The 22,912-nt window shown below is 37.1% G+C and overlaps 1 protein-coding gene across 5 annotated transcripts in view; it reads left to right on the top strand.

Annotated features, from left to right (window-relative positions):
• Positions 1-719: 719 nt before the first annotated feature.
• LOC103492190 (putative 3,4-dihydroxy-2-butanone kinase) overlaps positions 720-22,912 on the top strand; it is a 40,939-nt gene continuing 18,746 nt past the window's right edge. For 4 of the 5 annotated variants that reach the window (XM_008453577.3, XM_017043978.2, XM_008452851.3 and 1 more), the window contains exons 1-9: positions 720-884; positions 1,355-1,428; positions 1,518-1,581; positions 6,084-6,196; positions 6,303-6,350; positions 10,894-10,965; positions 11,116-11,205; positions 16,762-16,935; positions 17,245-17,328. In XM_008453577.3, coding sequence (XP_008451799.2) covers positions 845-884; positions 1,355-1,428; positions 1,518-1,581; positions 6,084-6,196; positions 6,303-6,350; positions 10,894-10,965; positions 11,116-11,205; positions 16,762-16,935; positions 17,245-17,328 — 759 coding nt within the window. In that variant the 5' untranslated portion in view covers positions 720-844. Of the gene's footprint in view, positions 885-1,354; positions 1,429-1,517; positions 1,582-6,083; positions 6,197-6,302; positions 6,351-10,893; positions 10,966-11,115; positions 11,206-16,761; positions 16,936-17,244; positions 17,329-22,912 lie in introns of those variants that run through there. The other variant, XM_017043980.2, reaches the window with a different exon arrangement.

The raw sequence follows: 22,912 nt of genomic DNA, 5'->3' as shown, positions 1-22,912 counted from the left end.
ACTCGTACTACGACATATAGAAATATTAAATAATAAGCGACGTGTTTAATAATGAATGAAACGAGTGTCGACATTATTTTTTGTACTTTTTCTTCTTCTTAAGAGTTATGTTATTTGTGAATGTAGATAAATACATAAAATAATTACATGCTCGAAATTATATATATCGTGCCTCCTATAGAATATTTCAAGACTACCCTTAGAATTACTTGTTAATTAACAGTTATTTTATATATTTGTTAAACATACACAATATATCTATTTGGGTTGATTTCATATGAGTTTTATCATCTAAAATAATTATCCTATTTGTTTATTTTTAATTTATATCTATTTTTAAATCAATATAATTTTATTATAAAAATTATTTTAAATGACAAAACGACTCACCATTCACAAATATAACAAACAATCCCGCTTCTTTTAGGTATTACATGACGAAACTAGGTAATTCTGAAAATGCACATAAATTCTTGTGAATTTACAAGTTTACTATCTGATTATATTTATATTTTATAACAATTTTAAAATTCCAACTAAATTTGGAAGACAATTTCGATAACTATTATTTTATGTTATTTAAACATTAGCTTTTCCCAAAGGTGAAACTAAAATTAATTCATAACAATATTTATACAGTAATAATCTAACTCCTTCCCCCCCTTTTGTTTCGGTTGCTTCCTTTGTTTTGTTCCGCTGTGCAAAAGTCAAACTAAAAAAAGTAATAAATAGCGTGAAAAAAATTTCAATTCAATCAACAACGAAAGACAACCGAAAAATAAGAGCCTGGAGATCGGCTTTAAAAAGGTCGTGGGAGCTGAGGAAACCTCCGTGACTTGCTGGCATGGCATTTCAAGGAAAGAAGCTCATCAACAATCCCGACAGTCAGTTCTCCTGCTTGGCACTGTTTATTTACCCGATTCTTTCCTCTTTCCATCCCTACCGATCACCGATTTCATTCGTTTGATTTTTTGGATGTCCGCTGATTCAGTATCGAGAAAGGATAACTGAATAAGCTTCTATTCTTCTACATTTGCTGATATACTCTGCATTCTCCGTATATGATTTATCTCTAATTATAATTGCATATTAAATACTTGGAATGAAAGCAGATAGAAAACGAAATGTGTTAAACTGGCCTCTAATCTACTTGCTCACACGTACTGCTAGTTCGTGAATACCCGAATTCCCGATTATCAGACATTTCTTTCGGTGTTCTTTTTCCACCCCATCAACAAAGGATACAACGCTGCCCCTTCTTTTTCTCCTCATTTTTTCTTTCTTAACCTGAATAGACGTAGAAAGAGCGAGGACTCATTTAACTGTTTTTTTTTATTATATGGATGCATTTCAGATGTGGTGACGGAATTTATCGAGGGTTTGGTGGAAACATATCCTGGATTACAGTACTTGGATGGTTTCCCTAAGGTTATTACGTTTGTCTACCCAATTTGATTCAGAAATGATCTTTGGTAATACTAAGGCTAATTTTGACCTGTCCTTTTATGGCAATACAGGTGAAGGTTGTTTTACGAGCCGATGTTTCAAGTGCAACATACGACAAAGTCGCCATTATATCAGGTGTACAATTCTAAATAATATGATAATATTATGAAGTGTTTGTCAACTTTAATATACGTTGTCCTAGCATGCTGAACTGGGTTATGAGCTATAAAGATGACAACCTTGTAGAGGCCATTCGAGGTCGAATATGCCTTACTCTTGACATGTGGAATTCTAGTCGATCAGTAGGTCATGTGTTTATTATGGGTAGTTTTATTGACAGTGAGTGGAAGTTGTACAAATGTGTTTTGAATGTTGCATTGGAACCATTTCAAGAATCACCTAATGCACCTAGTCATGCTGTTGCTGTGTGTCTCTCTGATTGGAGATTAGGAGGGAAGTTATTCTAATAAAAGACAGAATGAAGCTTCCCTTGACAACCTCAGGCCCCTACTTGCCATAAAAAACTCCCTTATTCTCAATGGTTAGTTTTTAGTTTGAAGTTGTATTGCTTGGACTTTAATCGACAGTGCAAAGGATGTATTAGAGGCAGGAGAAAATAAGATAAGTCAAATTTGGGACAATGTGAAATATGTCGCAACATCCGATTCTCATGAGGAAAAGTTTTTAGAGCTTAAGCAACAACTTCAAGTGCCTAGTGAGAGAAATCTCTTCCTTGATGATCAAATGCAACGGAATACAACTTATCATACGTTGGTGGCTGCCTTCAAGACGAAAGAAGTATGTTCCTGTTTGGATACCTCTGATCCTGATTATAGGGAAGCATCCTCACTGGAAGAGTGGAAGTTGGTCAAGATTCTCTGCATGTACCTAAAACTTCTTCTTGATGCAACAAACATCTTTACCGCCATGACTCACCAATCTGCCATTATGTCTTTCATGAAATATGGAGAATTCATTCAGAATTAGCTCAAGCAATTACGAAGGAGGATCTCTTCATAAGCAGCCTTAGTCAAATGATGCTTGAAAAGTTTGCTAGAGATTGGAAAGATTGCAACATAGTTTTGGCTGCTGCTGTCGTGATGGATCCTTGGTTCAAAATGAAGCTTGTTGAGTTTAGTTTCACCAAAGTCTACGGTGAATGTTAGAATTAGTGGGTTTGTTGTGTGTTGAAAGCTCAAGGGTAGTTTTGTAATTTATGTTACCCTAATTATTCTTTTCTTTTTATTTAGGCTCTTATTGCCTATTAATTTCCCGCTTTGTAATCCTTTGTTGCATAAGAAAATAATAAAAAAAGTTCTATCGTGGTTTTTGCCCCTGTACCAGGGTTTCCGCGCAACTTGGTTTTATTTTTCTTTATTGCTTTCAATATGGTAGCAGAGGGGGATAACGACGAAACCCTAAACACCGATCTTGATGGAACCCAAATAGAGAACCACATTGTTGGCAAGACTGCCGCTGTCGACGCTCGAATCAGCATCGCCATGGACGATTTGATCTGTCACCTTTAGATCTTCCTGACTAGTACTTTCCTCTAGTCACACGCACCGCCGCTTCCTCTAGAGCCGAATGTGCCGCAACCAAATCCTTCTATCTACATGTTGTCATAAAAAACCCAGCCAAACCCCACTGCTGCAAAACCAGCCAAACTCCACCACCCTTCTGCAGCCACCGCCATAAACCCAACCAATCCCTACTGCCCACACGCCGCTGCAAACACAACACATGAATCTGCTGTAGCTGTCTTCCTCCATCCTACCATCCTTAGTGAGTCGTAAACCCTAGGTCAACCAAACCAACTTCTTTCTCAACACTATCCAACAAAAAATTATGTCCTATTGGAAACTCTATCCAATGGTCATCCAAGTGTTGGTAACTTCCATACCCAATCAGAATTTGAAGTTGGTGAGTCCTTGGTCCAATCTAAACCAAGTGTATAATACCACCCAACAATAATTGGCTATGTTTCGGCAAGAACTTCCAATGTTTGATGAGCCCTTAGAGCCCCTACACACACACCCAGTCCTGACATCCCAACCAATTCACCGATGTATTCTGAGAATCCGATAATTTTGTTCCCTAATTTGTCTTCTACTTGCATGTTTGGATTTGTGGCACAAAGTACAGAAGTCTTTACAAGGGAGAAGTTGAATGACCAGAACTACTTCTCTTGTTCACAACCCGTTAAAACGATCCTAGAGGGGCGTGACAAATTTGGCTTTCTAACAGGAGAAATATCTCGCCCTCCATTAGGTGATTCCTAGGAACGTTTTTGGGAAGGCGAGAATCCTCTCATTCAAGCCATGTTAATCAACAGTATGGAGCCACAGATTGGCAAGCCTTCGTTGTATGCTACAATTGGCAAGGATATATGGAACACAACTTAGACACTTTATTCGAAGTGTCAGCATGCCTCTCGTCACTATACTCTGAGAAAACAAGTCTATGAATGGAAGCAGAGGACTATGGATGTCACATCCTATTTTAACAAACTTTCCCTCATTTGGCAGGAAATGGTTCTTTGTAGAGAGATTATCTGGAATTGTCTTAGTGATGGCATATAACACTCTAGACTTGAAGAGGTTGACAGAATATATGACTTCATTGCTGGTCTAAACTCAAAGTTCGATGTGGTTCTGTGGTTGTATACTAGGTTATAGCCTATTCCCTCCCTAATGGAGATTTGTTCTGAAGTCTACCTTGAGAAGGACCGTACGAGAGCTATGAACGTTCTAACCACTCCTGCCATTGATTCTGCTGCCTTCAGTGAGAGGTTCTTTACTCATGACGGTGAGAAACACAACAGATAATCGGTTCCTATTTGTGAGCATTGCAAGAAATAATGGCACACCAAAGAACAATGTTGAAAATTATATGGTTGTACCCCAAGAGGTAAGAAGCGTCCTCCAAACAACAAACAAAATGCAGAGCGAACTTATGTGAGCAAGTCTATTGGAACCCCTCAACCATCTAGTCTCATTGGTAACCAGAACAATCCCAGTTTGTCCACACTCGAGGCCATTGCTTAGTCAGGTATGCTTCAATCCCTCAGTCTTATAAGTATTAATGAGAAGAATGCTTGGATTCTGGATTCAGGTGCTACGAATCATCTAACAGGTTCCTCTGAGAGTATTGAAGATTTGGGTGTGCAAGTTCTTATATTCGAATAGACTCCTCTTGAGAGAGTTGTCAAATTTTGCTTTGTATTTAGATTTCTACGGATGTCGCCTTGGAAAGGCTTTGTACCATTTGTTACTTTTTTGTTTGACTTCGTTTGTTTAGGTTGTCTTCTTTTTGTTGCCCGAGTTTTCACTTTAAATTGTATTCTCCTCTAGTTCTTTTGCTTTTAGTACAATACTCTTGTACTTTGAGCTTAAGTCTCATATATTATCATTAATAAAGAGGTTTGTCTCCGTTTTTTTTTTAAAACCAGACGTAGATCTTCTGTCTGTAGCACTTTTTTCCAAATCTGCATCTATGTAGACTTCTAATTGGAATTGATTATTCCATTTGAATAGAATGCCTTTCTCAGGAGACCTTTTCTAATACCTCAAATTTCTAGAAGCAGCTTCAAAATGAGTCAATCTTGAAGCATGTTTAAACTGACTAACCATGCTTACAGCATACACAATATCAGGGCGTGTATGAGACAGGTAGGTTAATCTACTAACAAGTCTTTGATATCATTCCTTGTTCTTTATTTCTTCACCTTTTGCTAGTAGTAACTTCTGATTAGGTTCAATAAGAGTTTTTGCAACTCTGTAACCAAGAAGACCCGTTCTTCAAGTAAGTCAATGACATACTTTCTTTGATTAACAAAAATTCCCTTACTTGATCTTGCAAATTCCATTTCCATGAAGTATTTCAACATTCTTAGGTCCTTGACAAAACAAAAAAAAGGTAAGTTCCCTCCCTTCTCCTCCCCTTTGCCTGTAGCTGGTTTTCTCTACAAACTTTTCCGACAAGTCTCAAAGCACAGCATGGAGATTGTCGGTTGCAAAATTGATCAGTCCCACTACTGCATTTGGAAAGAGGAAGATAGTTGTTTCATTGAAGATGTGGAAGCTTGCAGAAGCATTTCTACTTCCATTAGCCAACTTAGATGGACTAAGTCAGTAATATCTAATTTACTCAGAACTTTGGTGGACAATAATTTCAAAAAATTTGGGGACATCGATGGAGGAAGATTGAGAATTTCGAAGTTTCAAGCAAAGTCAGGATGGGTCCTAAGCTGCGATCACTGGCCATATTCAGGGGGTCTTTTCAATATTAGAGATTGCTCAGGAAAAAATCAGCAAGGATGGATGTCGCTTTGCAGGATGCTGGAAAAATTTGTTGAAAAAATGGATTATGTTAGATGGTACTTTGGCAATATCTATAGTTTTCCTTCTCCTCAAACGGTAGAAAAGATAAGTTATGTTGATAAGGCTTATCCTCAAATAAGCCCTATACCAGTTTTCCTTCTCAAATAAAATTTTTATTTTGAAACATGGTAGTACATTTGCTTTCTCTGAATAGATTTCTTTATTATATATATATATATATATATATATATATATATATATTTACTTATACACTTCTATAATGCTAATTTCTCTATTCTGTAATTCATGATACAGGCGGTGGAAGTGGACATGAGCCTGCACATGCTGGATTTGTTGGGGAAGGAATGCTGACAGCAGCTATTTGTGGTGATGTTTTTGCCTCTCCACCAGTTGATTCGATTTTGGCTGTATGTTTTATTGGCTGTGTATTTACGCGTACTAGCTTTCTCTCATGTTATTACTTTGCATTTAATTCACATGTTATTACTTTGCCTTTAAATAATTAAATTTCAGGGAATTCGAGCTGTAACTGGACCTATGGGGTGTCTTCTCATCGTGAAGGTCTGGAATTTCTTATCCTTCATTAAGTGTGCAATATTTGTAAATTTCTCATTTCATTGGACCCTTCATTTTGTAGGTTCTTTTGTGTCATTCGTTCATTCACGTCTTTTTCTCTATATGAAGAAACAACATTTCAAAGATTGAAAATACATTCAAGGAATTGCTCTTTTATGTTTGTATATACTCTTACACGTGTATCTTACTTTGCTTTGCAACTTTTTGCCAACTTAATAAAAGGACATTTAAGTCTTAGAAGTCTTTGGATAAGTATCTCTAAATCTTGGAATAACATCAAAGATCATCGCTCGTTTTTGGATCCAATGACGAAGTAGCCTTTAGTATAGGGCATGAAATTGAAGGAGGTTGTTGTTGACCATAGACCTTAGTGATGGGTGGACGAATAGAGGTAGACACATGTAGAGATGAAGTGGGAAGAGGATAGAAAAGGGAAATAACACTATAGACAAGGAAATCATCCTCAGACTCCTAATGCTCCCCCCGACTCGTATTCAAAGAGAAAGAGGGTAAGGAATTAAAGGAGGAATGCTCAAAGCATATGACATCAGGAGAGATGAAATATTTGTTTAGACTAGGATAATAACACCGATACCCTTCTTGAACAAGAAAATAACCAAGGAAGATACATTTTAAGGCCTTAGGATCCAACTTTGCATGTTGGGCCGAGCATCTCGAACAAAGCATGTCACACCTCCTCCCAAACTACTTACTCTTAGCCTAAGAGATGGTGTGAAGCCAACAAATATCGTTCTCCTCTTAACAATACTTGCTGACGCTCAACTAACACTAAACCTAACCTCTACACTAAATGCACAAAACATTCACACAACGTGGAAACTTGAAAACAAACTTTATAAATATAAGCAGTGCAACCCATAGAACTAAGTTCTGACAAGTCTGATATAGACAACATATGCACAACATCCCAAAGACTAACATCTGATCATCCCACAACTTTACTCAAAATACAACTAAGAACACATACACAGGCGACATATATGTTTCAATTGCAAGACAAATTGGAATAGAACTCAAGACTCTTTAGCAAATAGGCAGTGGTAGTCAGCTCTGGGTCTACAATCTCTACTTGGAAAGTGAGAAAATATTTTGAAGAGTGATATAAAACTCAGTGAGTGACTAGCTTTTAAATACAACATGCTTTCTAAAACAGATTATATAAATAATCTCAATAAGAAATCTCGTAATAAATTCTTAGTGAGAAATCTCTAGCAAAGCAGTTTATGTTTGAACATAACTAGCATGACTTTTACGTTGTAGTAGGGCACCTCCAGTACTCCCAACGTCTCTAGCTATATAATAATCTATACGATGTAGTAGGGCTCGCCCAATACTCCCATCGTCTAGGATTAGTGTTGAAGCTGAATACAGAGCTATGAGTTTGAGAATTTATAAAGAAATCTGGCTACAAAAAGTTTTGTTTGATCTTTATCAGGATGGTAAGTTACCCATGCAGCTCTTCTGTGACGATAAAGCTACTATAAGCATAGCCAACAACTCAGTTCAATATGACAGAACGAAACATGTGGAGATGGATAAACATTTTATAAAGGAGAAACTTGACAATGGCAGCATCTGTATCTTGTACATTCCTTCTAGTAAACAAATTGTTGATGTCCTAACACAAGGGTTACTCAGGCAAAGCTTTGACTATTGTGTTAACAAGTTGGGTCTAATTGACATCTACGCTCCAACTTGAGGGGGAGTGTTCCTCAAAGTGCCTTTTTAGAAGGAAGGCAAATCTTCGATCCCTTTCTTATTGCCAACGAAGTGGTGGAAGAATATCGAGCGAAAAGGAAAAAAAGGGTGGTTGATTAAGTTGGACCTTGAAAAAGCCTTTGATAGAACCAATTGGGACTTTTTAGAAAAAGTAATGGTGCAGAAAACTTTTAATAACAGAAGGATAAAATGGATAATGGGCTGTGTGCGCGACACCAAATATTCAATCTTTATAAATGGACGACCACGAGGAAGAGTTCAAGCATCAAGAGGCCATCGACAAGGAGACCCACTTTCCCCATTTCTCTTCCTCCTAGTAAGTGAAGTTCTAAGAAGCCTAATTTCAATGATACATGGCGAAAGGATTGTATGAAGGCTTTGTTGTAGGCAAAGACAAGGTTCATGTTTCCTTACTCCAGTTTGCTGATGATACACTCATATTCTGCAAAATGGATGAGGCAATGATGGAATCCTTCGAAAGACTTTTGGTCTTATTTGAATGGTGATCAGGACAAAAAGTCAATTGGGAAAAATCTGCCATTTGTGGAATTAATATAGAGGAAAGAATGATTAGTGAAACGGCTTCAATTCTAAGATGTAAGACAAAAAAGCTTCCTTTAATGTACCTTGTTTTACCAATTGGAGGCTACCCAAAATGTTCCTTATTCTGGCGGCCTATTATAGATAAAATCCAAGGTAAACTAAGCAAGTGTAGGAGTTCCGACTTATCTCGTGGTGGGCGAATCACACTATGCAAATCAGTCCTCTCCAATCTTCCTAATTACTACATGTCAACTTTTCTCGTGCCAATCTCAGTGTCTATTTCTTTGGAGAGAATCATGAATTTTTTTTTTTGGGAAGGTAATAATGGGGAAAGCTGAACCACTTAGCTAAATGGTCTAAAATAATCAAAAGCGAAAGAGATGGGGGCCTCGGCTTAAGTGATTTGAAAATAAGAAATATGGCTCTTTTAACTAAATGAGGGTGGAGATTCATGTCAGAATAGAAGGTCTTATGGTGCTAAGTAGTTAAAAGTATTCATGACACCCACCCCTTCCTTTGGCACATCATAGGGAAGGAGGCTTTGAGTTTGAGAAGCCCGTGGATTGGTATTTCAAGGGAATGGCGCAAGATAGAAGCTCTAGCCAATTTTAGAATTGGTAATGGCAGGAGAATGTTTCTTTTGGAATGATCCATGGCTAGATAGTATCCCCTAAACAGCAAGTTCCCTAGATTATTTCGTATTGCGCTTTTGCCTAAAGGGTCGATTTCTGAGCACTGGGATAGCCAAACTAGTTCTTGAGCGGTCTACTTTAGAAGATTATTGAACGAGGAGTTTGTTGACTTTCAATCACTGATGATTTCCTTAAATGGGAAAATGATAAATTCTAACCAATACAAGAAAGTTTGGTCCCTAGAACCAAATGGCTGCTTCACCGTTAAATCCTTGGTTACTCATCTATCGTTTGCTTCTCCTATTGATGCTTCTTTATTCAGGGGGCTTTGGAAAACTAAAAGCCGTAAAAGAGTTAACATATCCGTGTGGATTATGCTTCAAGGGAATTTAAATTGTGCCTCTACACTGCAAAAGAAGCTTCCCTCTCATTGTCTTTCTCCTCATATGTGTCATTTATGTTGTATGAATCAATAAGATCTTTAGCACCTTTTTTTCGAGTGTCCTTTTGCAGCAAATTGTTGGTGTAAGCTGCTGCAAATTTCTAATTTCAGATGGGTTTTTTATGGCAGTTTTAGAGGTAATATGCTACAAATTCTCTCTGGACCAAATTTAAAGAAACCTCATTAATACTATGGTGCAATGCAGTCAATGCTTTATTAGTAGAAATTTGGTTTGAAAGAAATCAACGCGTTTTCCATATTATGGCTTTAGTATGGTCTGATCGCTTTGAGTATACTCGTTTAAATGCTTCATCTTGGTGCTCCATGGTTAAAGGATTCCAGGATTTTTCCTCATAAGACATTCATCTTAAGCGGCAAACCTTTATTGTTTAGTCATTTTGAGTCCAGCAAAGGAGAGTTAGGAAAGTGCCCTGTTTAGATTTTTCTTTTAGTCTTTTGTTCATGAAAGGATGTCGATGTAAAGATCTAATGTTTTCGACCACTTTCATTAGCTCTATGTCATTTCATTACCTTTGTTTTTGGATATGATGAGGACGCTAAGAAGGTGTCAACCTAGTTGAGATATCCGGGTACGTCTACTGATCCCTAGTTTTTTAATTGCTCATTGTATAACTCTCGTACTTTGTCCTCTGCCTCACTTTTTAATAAATGAGATTTGTTTCCTTTTTAAAAAAACTTGGGGGAGTGACGGAAATTAGGGTCTAGTGGAGTGTTTATAGCCCCAAGGGTATTTGTGTAATTTATTGTACCCTAGTTTTATTTCCTTTTTTGTTAGGGATTATTTTATCCTATATAAATTCTTACTCTTGTACTCTTTTGAATTCATTAGAAAATAACAAGAGCGGCTTTTATCGTGGTTTTTTCTCCCTGTACTAGGGTTTTCCACATCTACCTTGTCTTCTTCTTTTCAATAGTCTTCCATGATCTCTTTAATGGTTCAACCATTTTAGGTGTTTAGGGTTCGTTGTTCATTGAAAATAGGATTTGTGTGTAAAAAAGCATGGGATGACGGACAAACAAATTTACTTATTTTCAGAATCATAGAAGATTATTTCTTCATCTTATGCTTTAACACAGTAACCTTGTTGCATACTTGTTTATATTTTTCTTTGCACCTTAATAGAAAGTGCTTTGATATTAATGTTCACAGAATTATACTGGTGACCGTTTAAATTTTGGTTTGGCTGCTGAGCAAGCAAAATCTGAAGGATATAAAGTAGAGGTAACTTTTCACATTTTTTCTTCTGGTCAAGGTGAAGTGTAAAAGCAGTAATAGAATTAAAATTTAACATTTTATTTTAAAGAAGTTAGTATTATGATTTTTAGTAGCCATCTAAAAAAAAAAGTAACTATTTTTTGTTTGACCTGGAAGACTGTTATTGTTGGGGATGATTGTGCCTTGCCTCCACCTCGAGGTATAACCGGCCGTAGAGGATTGGCTGGGACTATACTCGTTCACAAGGTTTGTACTCTCTTTCTCTCTCTGCAACTGCATGCATTCATATATGTCTGTGTGTGCATGTATATATATAAGGGGATTTAGATTTTTGTTTGGTTTGTATTGGCTCTTACGTTTGTCGGGTCTTGGCTCTCTTCTATTACTGGAAATGATGAAAGTGCTAAGGGAATGTCAACCTAGTTGTGTCATCATTTTTGTATTGTCTATTCATTATTTTAATGATTTCCATGCAGACCAATGTTACCTAGATTCAAAATTAGTTTTGGATTAAAATTTAAATGTTTCGATAACAACATATACAAAATGTTCTACCTTTTAGCGATTATAGTCTAAACTCATTTCTTTTTTTGAAACAAGAAAAAAGCCTCCTCCTAAAGATAATGGAATGAGACTAATGCTCGATGTACAAAATGATACGAAAGAAGGAAGGAAAAGTCTCACCTTGACTAGGCGTGAAAAGGATTTCTGAATTACTCCAAGGGCAGGTTATTAACTTCTTCCTTCGAAAAGCCAAAAACGATGAGGGGGTTGTCAAAATTTCAAAGTTCAAAGATACTTCAGGTTGGGTGTTGCGATGTGTCGTTTTGGCCTGCAAGCGGCGGTTGTACCTTCATTCATGTCCCGATGGGCCCATAGTATCAAAAATGGAGGTTGTTCTACGAAATGTTGAAAGGTTTCTTAAATAAAATTGAAATGGAATTTGCTTTGAAATCAACAAGGGTGGGTATGATAGAATTTTCAGCGATACCTCAAAAAGAAAGGGAGAATCTAATGGACTACTCGGACAATGATAAGAAAGTACAAACTCAGAGTAATGACCCAACCTGCAGAGCAACAAGCCTCTGTTTTTGCACCAGTAAAACAGAGCACCTTGTCATCATCAAATCAAAACATTTCTTCCTATTGGGTTCATAAAAATAATAAAGTGTTTAAGGAAGACTTTAATAGTTTGTGGGTTATATCAAGGTTGTTCGTTTTCAATGAACAACATTAAAAAACTTTTAGAAGATTTTTCCAAACCAAAGTTTCCATTAATCCTCTTTTTCGTGGACAAGGCTATCATCAGAATCTGAGAAAGAAATTTGGAAGAGCTGATTGAAAATCTAGGAAAATGGCCGAGGATTGGTCATTTCTTTTCGAAAAATGGAATAGTTTCAACCATATTGGACTGGTTGTTGTCAAAGAGTTTGGAGAATGGATTTCTATTAAGAACCTACCTCTAGATTACTGGAGCAGGAAGTTTTTAGTGCAATTGGAGCTTATTTCGGATGGCTCGAGTCCATATGATTAGAAATATTGAACTTGATCAACTGTTCTTAAGCAAAATATAAGTCAAATCAAACCTTTGTGGTTTTATTTCAGCAACAATTGAATTAAAAGATGAGAACCGTGGTAACTTCTTTCTTAACTTGGGAGATATTGAAGCACTTGAATAACCAAAGATTGTCCAAGAAGCATTATTCATTAAAGACGTCTCCAACCCGATAGATTTAGGAAGATTGAATTAAGTTTAAAAGATAAGGGTCTGATCTAAATGTCTTGAAGTCTAATTGGGCATTTTAAAATTCAGATCAGTCGAAACCAGGATTCGCAAGGAATCCATTCACGGACCTTAAAGAGAAGAAAGCAAAGGGAAAGATGGCCGGAGATTCTTCCTCCTCTCATCAGAGTTCTTCATCCACGGCAAAAGATTCAACATTGAAAAGTCAGTCTGGTGTGAACGCATCAAAGGAAGCTGAAGAACCACTATTAATGAGGAAAGAGAAGGAGGTGGCTGTGACCCTTTCAGATTCCAATGAGAATTCAAGGATGAATTTTTCCAATGAAGAGCAACGGTCTCCTCTCTCTCCTATAGTTTTCTTTTCCTCTGATATTTATGTTATGACAGGCTGTAGAGAGCAGGATAGAGAAAGCAAAGATGTTGATATTCCTATTTTGGTTAAAGGAAAGTCAAAATTAATTCCAGATGTTCTACCCAAGCTGGAAGCCCAAAAGGCATGAAGACCCACTTCAACCAATCCAAAATCAGTAGGTTTTGCTGCAACAGAATCCAGCCTGTCGTTTAGCACTCGAGTGGCTTCTCCTCTTCCCTCTCGACTTCTCCTTCTTTTGCCACCTCTTCTTCAGCTAGATTCACTTCTGGATTAGGGTCTAAACGCAACTCAGAGGCTGGTATTTTCACATCCCTTCAACCTTTTCCTAAAGCATTACGTTGGAAGGAACAGAAAGAAGGTGAACACTAAGAAGAAAAGCTCCAAGGCAAAGTTGATTGCAGAAATTAATCCTGTTGGAAGAAACGTGCGCTCAATTGCAAGTTCCTGCCCAAGTTGTCAGGTCTAATTCTCAAGCTTCCCATACTCACCAATTCAAGTACTCTTTTTTCTCTTTGCTGAACTCGAAGGTGAAAGTTTTTAGAGAGAGTTCCAAATCATACCCCGAGCTTTTCATCTAACAGGAAAGGAAAGTTACGCATTGATTCCCCTTTCAGTGTAACAGCGAGGAAGTTGATCATTTTGAAAAGTGGGTTGAGAATGAGAGGAAGAGACAAATTGAACCAGTTGAGGCATATCTGAATGTTTTGTTTCAGTGTGAGGAAGATCTGGTTAATATTCAGTTGTCCTTGGATAATCTATCTCAAAGTCATTCTTGTGGTATTCCTGAACATTTGAAGTCCTTGATAGCAGAATGCAATCTTGTTTTTGGATGATTCTTCATTTCATAGTGTTAGTAACACAAGCCGGTTTTGGTGCTTATTCAAGTTTCATTGCGTGCTTAGCTTCTTCCTTCTGTTGATTGGTCAACCTTTTTAATGCCTTCTCAGAATTTCATCCATCCAGCTTTTAATCCTACTCCTAATCCGGGTGTTCATTTTCCAAAAGATTGAAACTGTGTTTCTTTGCTCGAAAATGATAAACGCTACCTTAAACTCTTCCCAGCTTACCTCGCTTTGTCTGTTCTCTTCCAATGCCCACCAATCTTCTCCTCCTTCTTGGAGCAAGAAAACTGCTAAGTCCACCTTTTCCCCTGGGGGCACTGCATAACTCGAAAACACTTTTCTAGCGTCCTTAACCACTTTTCCGCCTGCTTTGGTTCCACTATTCCTGAGAATTCCTTGGCTCCTAACGCCTTAAGCTGTTCTGTTCCATACTTCTTCTTCGGCTCTCTTGACAAACCATCTATTAATCTTTGCGCAACTTGATCATATAATTCCTCTTCCATCACTCTCCTAGGATCTAAGTTTACTGACTGAGCTTCTGAGTCCATAGTGGGCTCAATTGTTGTATGCGACCTATTCCCTAATCGTTCACGTCCTCTTCCTCATGACATGATTCTTCCAACTTTTCCTACAAAGGGCAACTTTAGTAATTAACTTAACTTTACTTAATTCCTCAGGCTTTGCTTACTTCTCAAGACTTTTATATATGCTTTGATAGCAAGTGTTTAAACATAGGTCCTCCCTGAACCACCTGCTTTGATACCATCTTATATCACCAATTGATTCAAACGCTTAAGCTAGTAGGCGAAGATAAATTTAATATAATGTCCAACATGTTATTTAGGGCTTCTCGGGAGTTGTTATTGGTTTGCTTTTTTCTCCTATTGGTTTAGCTTGTTCTCTTGGTTCAGATGTTTTGGGTTGGTCCTTTTTGTTTCTTATGATCTTGTTGTGTTTTGACTCGTTACTTTGTACTTTGTACTTTGAGCTTTAGTCTCACTCATTATATCAATGAAGAGGCTTGTTTCCGTTTTTTTTTTCAAAACCTCTTATCCGTTGGATCTATTTAAAGGAGGTTAGGTTTGGATAGCTAGTTAGGTAGTTGGGTATTTTTTTAAGAGGAAACAAGTCTCAATATTATTAATGTTTAAATATAGAGAGACAACCCCAACAACAGGCGCACAAAAAAAAAAAAGTAGAGAGACAAAAGGTCATAGTACAAGAGGGTTATACAATGAGCAAAGAAAGAGATCTATTTAAAGGAGGTTAGGTTTGGATAGCTAGTTAGGTAGTTGGGTATTTTTTTAAGAGGAAACAAGTCTCAATATTATTAATGTTTAAATATAGAGAGACAACCCCAACAACAGGCACACAAAAAAAAAAAAAGTAGAGAGACAAAAGGTCATAGTACAAGAGGGTTATACAATGAGCAAAGAAAGAGAGAGAGACGGATGAACAGGTGCACCCGGACATCTCAACAAAGTTGATACCCTTTTAGCGCCCTCATCATATCCACAAAGCTAAAATGAAATAAAAATTATCCTTCCTCTAGGCTGATAGTAGCCAATACAAAGCCAAAATAAAGTAGTCGGCCTATACAGAACATAAAACAAATTCATAAAAAATACATTAGAAAAGCAGTTCTCATTTATTCTAGGATCCGGTAGAAGCAAAAGGCTATTCAAAGATCATGTTGCCCAAGGCATCAAAGTGGGGGGATATGAAGGCTGGCCAGTTCAGCAAAGTCTCCTGCAGAGAGTAATCCTGAAAGATTTTGAATCAGGAGCAGCACGATGTTGCATTCAAGCCAGCAGATTCAAAATGGTCCATCCATGTCGAAGGCTTTGCATGGAAAACCCACTTATTTCTTGTCAGGTAGTTAGGTGTAAAACCACCTTTTCCCTTTGGGTTTATTTAAAAGGATCATTGCCAACATTTGACTCATTATTCACATTCAATAAAACTTTTACTTCAAGAATTTCTCCAATAATTTTCCAAGACTTTTAATCTTCACCAGTTTTCATTTTTTTTTTCTTAAAAGAAAGGATTAGATCTTGCTTTTAATAGGTCTGACCTTAAATTTGATACTGTTTAACACGATGCTTGCTTTCTCATCTTTTCTCTACCTCTCTCTTGTGTGTGGATAAGTATCTGCTTTTTTTTGTGCAATAAACACAAAAATCGTCACTTACTTTAGAATGCTCATAACAAAAATAGCAGAACAGTGTAAACAAAACCAAAATCAACAATATCGGTGGAGAGAGAGACTATCTGCTTTGATGTCACCTGTTGAGCTTGTAGATAGGCACAGACTTCCTTGTGTATCAAGTCTGCGTAGTAAGAAGCTAACTGTTAGGTACCCAACCTAACAAGAGACACTCAAGAACACACAAACAACTCAAGAACAATCAAATATGGAAACTATATTGAAATATATGTTATAATATCACAAGAACGAGTAACAATGTAATCCTAGCCTTTCGAGAGGGCTTGACTCTCCCGAATTTCCATTCAAGGAAATCCCACAAAATTCTTCATCTCTTTCTCCAACCCCTTTCCTATTTATAACTAAAATTCCCAACAGACTTAATATCTAATTACCTATATTCCACTTCTAAACTCTTTACTAATATTCTTCTAGTAACCCCATTTATCTCTAACTAGGTCCCTTACACTGACCCTCTGACCAGTCTTTTTGTTCCATTATTGACGGTTTTAGATTGTGTTATTGAGTTTCAATAATTAAGCACTGAACTTATTGTTTCACTGCTTCCCGAGTATTCAGACAGGAACAACTACTTCTTTTGCTTACGTTATTTTTCCTTGCATTGTGTTGAGGAAAGGTTGCTGGAGCTGCTGCTGCAGCGGGGCTTTCTCTTTTAGATGTCGCCACAGAAGCAAAACATGCAGCTGAAATGATTGGAACGATGGGAGTTGCATTGTCAGTTTGCACACTGCCTGGCCAGGTCACATCAGATCGTCTGGGCCCAGGGAAAATGGAACTTGGTCTTGGAATTGTAAGTTATTGTTTGAGTTATCTCATCTTTAAAACTAAAGCATTTCCAGGAGTCTTTTTTTCTGTAATCCCTAGCCTTGTCGGGTTATCTTATCTCTTTCTTCGGTGCTTCTTCTGCTAAACGTGTACTCTCCTTATAACAATGACTGAGGACAGAACAGAACTAAGTTTCCTCATCTGACGTTCAATATTTTTTCCCCCTTCACTCCCAGTCATTTCTCTTGGGTTCAATACGTTTAGGGTCTTTGTGAATTATGATCATCTTTATTTATGATTTCTCATGTTTTAAGTGATATTTGTTTTGTTTCAGCATGGTGAACCTGGTGCTGCTGTGGCCGATCTTCAGCCTGTTGATGTGATAGTATCTCATGTTCTCAAACAAATTTTATCACCGGTATGCTGGTAGTTTGGTCACAATTTTCTCAGCCTTTGTAAATGTTGCTTGTTAAATGGCAACATTTTTTTTGGTGCTCGATTGTGTTTGCTTATGAAAATCTGAAGCAAATATTTAATGGAGTACACATGTTTAAATAGGAATGAAACAACTAAACTTGCTGGACTTTCAATTATAGTCCAATTTCTGAACGGTTCTACGACCTCTCCTTGGGACATGCTATATTCTTTTCAATATTCAATCTTTGGGAGCAGGGAATTTCCTTTTTGGAGGGCAAGGAGTAGACTACAAGACCTCTTATTTGTTTATTTATTTATTTATCTTTTTGAGAAAGAGAATAAATTTCATGGATTAATTTAAATGAAGGGGGAAACCTCAAAACACTTAGGGGGCATTGAGGCGAGGACTTTGCTAAGACTATAATAACCATCTCTTGCTAGAGTAAATACTTTCTTTTTGAAAAGGAGACAAGTTTCTTTATTAATACAAAAACTCAAAGTACAATAAAATTATACAATGAGGATAATAGAGAAACCTAAAAGAAGAAGAGAGGAGAGGGGGAGAGAGAGGACTAGGAGGCACACTTGGACATAGAGTAAATACTATTTTGTACTCCCCAATTAGATACACAGTCAAAACTATCTTACAACCCTCGTTTGCTATGATATTTACTATTTGCTACAGTTTTTACTATTTTACCTTCATTATTTGCTACAGTGTTTACTATTTCCTTCTCAAACTAAATTAGTTTACACCTCAAACACATACTATTTTCTTTTTAAGAATACTGGCCTCTTTATTGTTAACAATAAAGCTCAAAGTACAAAAGGTTTATACAAAGAGCGAAACAAAAAAGACCAAAGGATTAGCAGGCATTTGGACATCTTAACTAGGTTGATAGCCCGTAGCGTCCTTATCATATTCAACAAAAGATACAGCCCAAGATAAATGATAAATCTTACAATAATACAACAAGCTAGGACTATAAAACAATATAAGCAAATAAAATAAAAGCAAGAAATCAACACAAAGGATGTTAAGAGGTTATCAACCTAGTTGAGATGTCCAAAGTGCATCTGTTGATCCAAAATTTTATTTTGCTCATTGTATAAACCTCTTGTACTAGGAGCTTCTACCTCATTTATTCTTAATAAAAGAGGCTTGTTTTCCTTAAAAAAAAAACTACCATCGGTGATGCAAATTTTTTCATTGCAATATATAGGGAGTAGGATGCGAATAAGGAAGAGAACTGGTCATATGATCAGAGGCTTCAAAATCTATAATTTATGGAGACGAGTTTATGCAAGAGAGGGTTTAAGGAAAATTATCTGAATGTGCCAAGGAAACACTAGGATTACCAGATTAAGTAGTTTTTAGCCATTTCAAGATTTGATCAATTTTCCCCTTGCTAAACAGGTTGGAATCACCAACATTTGCATTTAAGGTGTGTAGGAGGGAATTTCTCTCCCCTTTCTTAGTACTTTTGCAATTCGCAGGTTTTCCATAAAGCTTCTAATAGATTTCACGTGTATATCGAGGTTAATTGGAATGGTCACACTAGACTCGAGGCTTTTCATGTGCCTTGTTGAAGTGATCGGAGGCCTTCATGGCTATTTGTTTAGTCATCAACGCATAACTTTCTACTTAATTAATAGGCTTTTTTCCAATCATAACATTCCTGCGGCTTTCTCCCCGAACTTTAGAAAACACATCCTTAATAGATGGAAGAGAAAAACTTCAAACTTGTTTAAAACATAACAGGTAAGTTCTCTCCCCTCTCTCCTTTCTCCTCCCTCCTCTCCTCCCCTCTCCGGCAGTTGGGTTTCTCAGCAGATCTCTCCGTTAATTCTCAAAACACAACATGGAGGTTGTTAGTTGCAAAATAGATCGGTCACACTATTGCATTTAGAAAGAGGAAGATGTTTGCTTTATCGAAGATGTAGAAGCCGGCAGAACCATCTTTCTTTCTTATAGCCAACTTAGATGGACTTGGTCAGTAATAATCGATTTACTCAGAATTTCGGTGGACAACCATTTTAGGAAATTCAGGGACATCGACAAAGGAAGATTGAGAATTTCGAAGTTTCAAGCTAAGTCTGGATGGATTCTAAGTTGCGATCACTGGCCATATTCAGGGGGTCTTTTCAATATTAGAGTGTGCTTAGGAAAAGATCGGCAAGGTTGGAAGTTGTTCTGTATGATGTTGGATAAATTTGTCGAAAAATTGGATTACAATAGATAGTATTCTGATAATATCTCTAAGATCCCTTCTTCAAATATGAGAGGAAAATTAAGTTGTGTTGAAATGACAAAATCTAGTCTTTCTATCTCCCCTACTCCAAGGTTTAAATCCAAGGAAATCGGTTAGATTCCTAGTCAAAACAGGAAGCTTTAAGCCCACCATTCTTCCCCTCCAAAACAGAAGCTGTGGTTGATTGAACGATGAAGTTGTGAAGGTCAATTTTGAAAATCTATAGATTATATCAAAATTATTTGTCTCAGACAATTGGAGACTGATCCGTAAGAGGTTGGAAATTTTTTTCCAAACGAAAATTGTTTTAAATCCTCTTTATGATGAGAATGCCCTCATTAGCATTGACCAAAGATCAATATTTGACTTCATCTGTGAGGAAGGTAAATGGCAGACGTTGGGAAACTTTCATCTCAAAATTGAAAGATGGGATAACCTCAAACACAGCTGGCCACTTGTTCAAAAAGGCTATGGCGGTTGGCTCAAGATTAAAAACCTCCCTTTGGATTACTGGTGTAGAAGTACCTTTGAGGTTATTGGGGATCATTTTAGAGGTCTCACGGATATAGCCTTTGAAACTTTGAACTTAACCAACGTTAGTGAAGCTCGGATTCAAGTTAAGAAGGATTTATGTGGTTTTGTGCCATCCACGATTGAAATTACTGACCTAAAATGCAGAAATATCTACCTTCATTTTGGAGATTTTGAATTCCTAAACCCTACCTCCAAAGTTCCTTCCTTATGAAATGATTTTAATAACTCTATTGATTGTTTGAGAGTTAGAGATGTTTTGCTTGATGAAGATATTGATCATTCTTCCTTTCCATCAGTACCGAAAGTCTCGAAATCAGTGTTTGCAGTTCTTCCCTGAGGTAGAAATCCATTTGAAATTCTTAAGAAATTTCCGGCCATCCCGTCGGTGCTGGAGAAGAAGACAGTGGCCGGCATTCAGTTTGAAGGGGAATTAATTACGTGGGCAACTGAATAGGCTCCTAATTTAAATTTTACCGAAACCAAGACTAACAACCGTTGAAAAAAGGCAGTGGGGTCCACTTTATTAATCCAGATTTTAAGATTCTAGTAGCCGAAGAGTCATTAAATGAGTCATTAAGTGAGGGGATTAATGAAAAAAAGGCCCACTTTATTTCCAATAAGAGTAATTATGAATTTTGTCCAAAAGTTTCTGTTGACAACTTAACACTTCTAAGGAAAAAACGTTTCAGATTGCCCCAAAAACGGAAAATTCAAATTTTGTTAGTGCAGGGGTCCATCGTTTCATATGTGCCGAAGGAAGTAAATCCTCTCATGCTCCAAAAATTCTCAAACATTATATCCGCAAGCAAACCTCCTTCAACAATGTTTTGGACTGCTCTACTATAATCTGAATTAAATGGGGTTTGTGACCTTAAAGTTTCCCCTTTGGACTCTCTTCGGATTCATCCCATCAAGCACTCCATTTCTGATAAAAACCCAGATCTGCTGGAAGTATACAACTCTAAAGTTCAGGCCCCTGAATGCTTCATTTGGTCAGTAAATGCAGATTCTACATTTGAACTTTTCAATTTTTCTAAATCCACCATCACTAACACAAAGGCTTCTATTCTGCGAGGCTCCCCTTGCAAAGCTAATTTTTCTTTCAAGAACCAACTTGATATTTCTTCTCCATTAAGTGTTAGTAGGGAAGAATCAGCCGGTGCTTTCAGCGTGTTTGACCTTAAATTAAACTTAGAAATTGAAGGGGTGGATCTTAATGCTCCGTTTAATGATGAAGGTTTCTCTCCAAATAAAGTTACCATGGATCTGTCGAAGGATTTGTTGCCAATAGTCAATGATTGTGGAATTATTTTGGCTTAAATTAGCAGTTCAGCCCTCCATGTTGTTAGTCCCCCAATTTTATTCCAGTATAGTAAGAGAAAGCAGAAAGAGAAGTTGGAGAGAATGTTAATGTTTCGTGCAACTCATCTTTGGAAGTCTTCATTGCAGAAACTTTGGCTGCCTAATATTTCTCAATCCTATTCTCTGAGATTATCTTGTTCATCATGAATCGTGTTATGGTCGAAAAAGGTGCTGGTATCTATTAGAGTGGCTTACGGGAGAATTATTTTGGTGAATACTTTTATACTTCTGCACACTTGGGGGATGTGTTTCCATTTGAAACATTAATCTTTGTCTTTGAAGTTTCAACATGGGGTGTTGAGGTGTTGCAAAAGGAAGTACAACCTTTTGCTGTTGCCGATATTTCGAAAGATTTTTTCAGGCCCCTTCTGGTTTTGGACCACTTTGGCATGATAGCTCTGAGATAGCTGACTGCTTTTTCTTGCTAGTCTCTAGATTCAAATGTTTCCTTTTGAGAGAGTTATTTCGTTATACTTTGTATTCAGATCTCTTCGTTTTGGTTCTGTTTTAACTTCATTTTTCTGTCGGATTTCACCTTTTTAGCTTGTTCTTTGTGATTGTTTTGTTCTGGTCTTTTTTCCTTGTATTGGATGAGATCATCTTTGGGTAGTTTGTTTGGTAGTTTTTGTCTTTTCTTTTTGCTCTTAGTATAATTATCTTGTACATTGAGCATTAGTCTCATTTCCCATTATTGATAAAGAGGCTTGTCTCCGTTTAAAAAAAAAAGATGGAAGAGAGGTTTTCCCAAGCATTCAACCTCTAACCTCATAAAATTCAACATCGAGGCCAACAAGAAACTTGTAAATATGACCGTCTTCTATAGTTTTCATGTAATGCTTTTGATCATCTGCAGATGTTCACTTGTATGAATTAAAGAGATCCAGGTCATGCAAAATCCTTTTAGGGAGTGAAAGTATTGTGTCACCGAGTTATCTCCTTGACATATATCTCCTAATTTGGGATTTAACTCAAATACCTATGATTGGTTGCCCAAATCAAAGTACATTTGTGTCACACTATCCCACAATTCTTTGGCTGTAGAGTAGTACATATACTTACAGTTGATGTCTTCAACCATAGAGTTTACAAGCCAAGTCATAACCATGGAGTTTTCAGCATCCCATGTAGCAAACAAAGAATGGTCTAGTTTTGGGGCAATTTTCTCTCCGGTAATTTGGCCAATTTTCTCTTGTCCACGAATGTACAGGCTAACACTTTGTGATCAACGAAGAAAGTTGTCTCCATTAAGTTGAATCGTGGTTATTTGTGTCATGACCCCACTTGGAACGGATCCCCCACGTTCTTGGGCGCTAATGTGACTTGGGCGACTCCAACACCTCTAAATGCAGTGCCAGAACGACTACTCTTTACTTAAGCTTAACTTGTCCTTACTTAAAAGAGAGTGTGCTTTGCGAATTGGAAATGCAACAACTTGTA

The sequence above is a fragment of the Cucumis melo genome, chromosome 12 (assembly GCF_025177605.1).
Source record: "Cucumis melo cultivar AY chromosome 12, USDA_Cmelo_AY_1.0, whole genome shotgun sequence".
Classification (NCBI taxonomy): domain Eukaryota; kingdom Viridiplantae; phylum Streptophyta; class Magnoliopsida; order Cucurbitales; family Cucurbitaceae; genus Cucumis; species Cucumis melo.
This window is presented reverse-complemented; position numbering and strand designations above follow the sequence as displayed.